The sequence below is a fragment of the Cucurbita moschata genome, unplaced genomic scaffold (genome assembly GCF_002738365.1).
Source record: "Cucurbita moschata cultivar Rifu unplaced genomic scaffold, Cmos_1.0 Cmo_Scf00054, whole genome shotgun sequence".
In the NCBI taxonomy this organism is placed as follows: Eukaryota; Viridiplantae; Streptophyta; class Magnoliopsida; order Cucurbitales; family Cucurbitaceae; genus Cucurbita; species Cucurbita moschata.
The window spans coordinates 1,721,327-1,724,191 of NW_019268570.1; the positions used below are offsets into that span (position 1 = coordinate 1,721,327).

Genomic DNA, 2,865 nt, shown 5'->3' on the forward strand with positions numbered 1-2,865 from the left:
GTAATAGACTAACACATAAGTGCAAAGTTCCAAAACAATTAAGAACAAAAAACTAAGACAATTAATTATTTTTGTTTCCATTCAAGTGACTTCTTCATCATGGCCCAACTTTATTTTATTTAAATGAGCTTAATAAATAGTCTTTCTGGCATCTATATTTTCAATTAAATAATGCACTGTATGTTTAATCCTAACTTAATAACATGTGAATTTTTTTTTTTAATTTTTATGAACTTTATGTCTACATTAAACTTTATTAAAGATATAGATTTCTTTGAAGAAACTTCTGTAATTCATCCGTCTTAGACATTATTTTTAAGTATTTTATTTTTTTATAAAATGAATGGGTGACGCTTGAGTGACGTTTAATATGAGTTTTTTTTTTTTTTTTTTGCATTAAAGTTGAAGAGAATAAAAAAATCGAAAAGAATAAAAATATTCTTTTAACTAAATAATTAATCTTATAGTTTGACTAAACTAAATATTTGTTAATTTACATTTTTTTATAGTTTGGAAATCACTACTTCAAATCTCATCCAAATATAACCTTCTATTTTATTTTTTATTTTTTTCTATGAAACACGTTTTCGATTTTATATATAAAGCTATATTATAAAATAACAATATTTTCAAAAGGTTATTCTAATTTTAAAATAACAGTAATATTTTTCCTTGTCTTCAATGCACCTGAAACAGGAATAAGGGAATAAGAGGGTAAAGGCAAAGGAAGTTTGATTAGTATAAAAGACTAAATATGGGGTTGAGGTTTGTTCATCTTCAATCTTTCCTTACAAACAAATATAGCATTGGTATAACAATGTTTATCTCCAAACTTCAAGCTTCCATGGCTAAGTATGAAGCAAGTGAGTTGATCAAGAAGTATCCAAGAAATGGTGATGGTGTTCAACTAAAATCTTTCGGTGGCATTACTCGAGATTCAACTCAACTCAACAATCAAGGCAAGATACCAGAAATCTTAAAAGATAACAAGAATGTTGGGCTCAAGCTTAGTTCAAATACTCACCCAAAGACACCTAAGTTGCAATTTACTCGAGAGCAGATGAAGGAGATCTTTAGATATCATGATAGCGACAAGGATGGTTTTCTCAATTTAAGGGAGCTAACAAAAGCTTTTGCTTTTCTAGGCTCAATTATTCCATTTGAGAAAGCTTCCTACGGCATGTCATATGCTGATGCAAATAAAGATGGCCTTATCAGCGAGACTGAACTTGACAAACTCATTGATTATGCCCAGAAATTTGTGAAGAAGAAATGAGCTTCTAGACTACGTACCCTTGTATTTCTAGACTACACAAATGTATTTTTGAAATAAATAATTTATTTTCTTTTTTATTTTAGTAATTGTCATGAGAAAATTGTTTGTTTTTTTTTTCATTGAAAAATAATACTTCTTCTATTAATAGTTCTTTTAGTAACTGGCATGATGGACTCAATCACTTTTATATTAAGAACTCTAGGAAAATTATATTTGGAAAGTAGGGAGGGAGATCTACAGCTTTGGTGAACCAATTTTTTTTTAGTTTACGAACCAAAAGTTAGAAAAATGTAAAGAAAATAGGAGAGATTGAAAAACTCATCAACTTTTCTAGAAATCCATCGCAAGGAGGAAGATGCACTAACATATGTCAATTGTCCGGCTGGATAGCGCATTGAAAGATGCCATTAACACATGTCGCAAGCAGAATGGAGCAATTTATCTAGTCTATGAGTGGACACATGTCGCTATCGGCAGAAGCAACGGGTCGGACTTCCATGGGAGATTCATTACCTTGACCTGACTCGATCTGACCAAAAATCATGACTCGTCAACCCGCACATAACCTGATTTAGTACCCGTGACTCGTTCCGACAACCAAAAACTTACCAAACTTGAACCACCTATTAGTGAGTGTCATGTGTCACGATTAGAAAATTTGTAGTGATTGCCATTTTTGTTGTGGCTTGAAGTTGCCATGTGACACAATCGCGCTTTCGAAGGCAGCGGACTAGCGATTGTGCGGCACTCACTTTCCAGCGACAAGTGAGTTGAGCCTATTTGTTCTTGCGTCGCCTACGGCCAAGCGACGTACGGTCAAGCCTCTAGCCTCGGTTTTAAAAGAAGGTTTTAGAAAACGAGGAGAGAGAGATTTGAGAAAGAGAGATTTTAGAAAGAGACGTTATATAAGCAAGCAAGAGAAAGATAACAACGGCTTAGCATATATAACCTTGGGTAGGGAGAAGTTGACGACTAGTCATATCCCCCTATAGTACATTCTGGGCCATTTTAGTTCTGGCAGGCGTAGACATGATATTTTTGAGGTGTCATACGCTTTAGAATTACAAAGGGAAAAACACTAGAATGAAAAGACATGACAAGGGTTTGGCTTGTCATGGGCATGCGGCCATGGGCAACATGCCCTGGACAAGCATGACCGTGACATCCTCCCCCACCTAATTGGTTGACGTCCCTGTCAACCGACTACTTTCATACCTTGCGATGTGGGTGGCGGCGGAGTTCAGATCTTCGGCGCGTTCCCAGCTTGTTTCCTCTGTAGGGAGATTCTTCCATTTGACAAGGAATTCACGAATCGTCCGTACAGGTCTTCCTATCTTCCTAACCCTGTCGGCTAGGATCTCTTCCACTTCCTTTGTTTCTTTTATCTTCAGATCGATGTTCGGTCTTGTGGTTTCATTTCGTTGGTCGTCGTCTGGATCAGGGTGATAGGGCTTCAAGTTGCTCACATGAATGACGGGGTGGATTTTCATCCATGCGGGTAGTGCAACTCGGTAGGAGGTAGCCCCGATCTTTTTAAGGACTTCAACCGGGCCTTCATATTTACGAACTAGTCTCTGGTCCTTTCGGCT

General features: G+C 36.2%; 1 protein-coding gene across 1 annotated transcript; it reads left to right on the forward strand.

The window, feature by feature from the left end:
* The first annotated feature begins 799 nt into the window (after positions 1-799).
* Positions 800-1,354, forward strand: LOC111436456 (calmodulin-like). Its single transcript, XM_023074246.1, has one exon. The coding sequence runs from the start codon at positions 818-820 to the stop codon at positions 1,274-1,276; it is 459 nt and encodes a 152-aa protein (XP_022930014.1). The 5' UTR covers positions 800-817; the 3' UTR covers positions 1,277-1,354.
* The last annotated feature ends 1,511 nt before the right edge of the window (positions 1,355-2,865 follow it).

Excerpts from the sequence above, each read along its gene's own strand:
- LOC111436456 (XM_023074246.1), top strand. The coding sequence starts at position 818 with ATGTTTATCTCCAAACTTCAAGCTTCCATGGCTAAGTATGAAGCAAGT.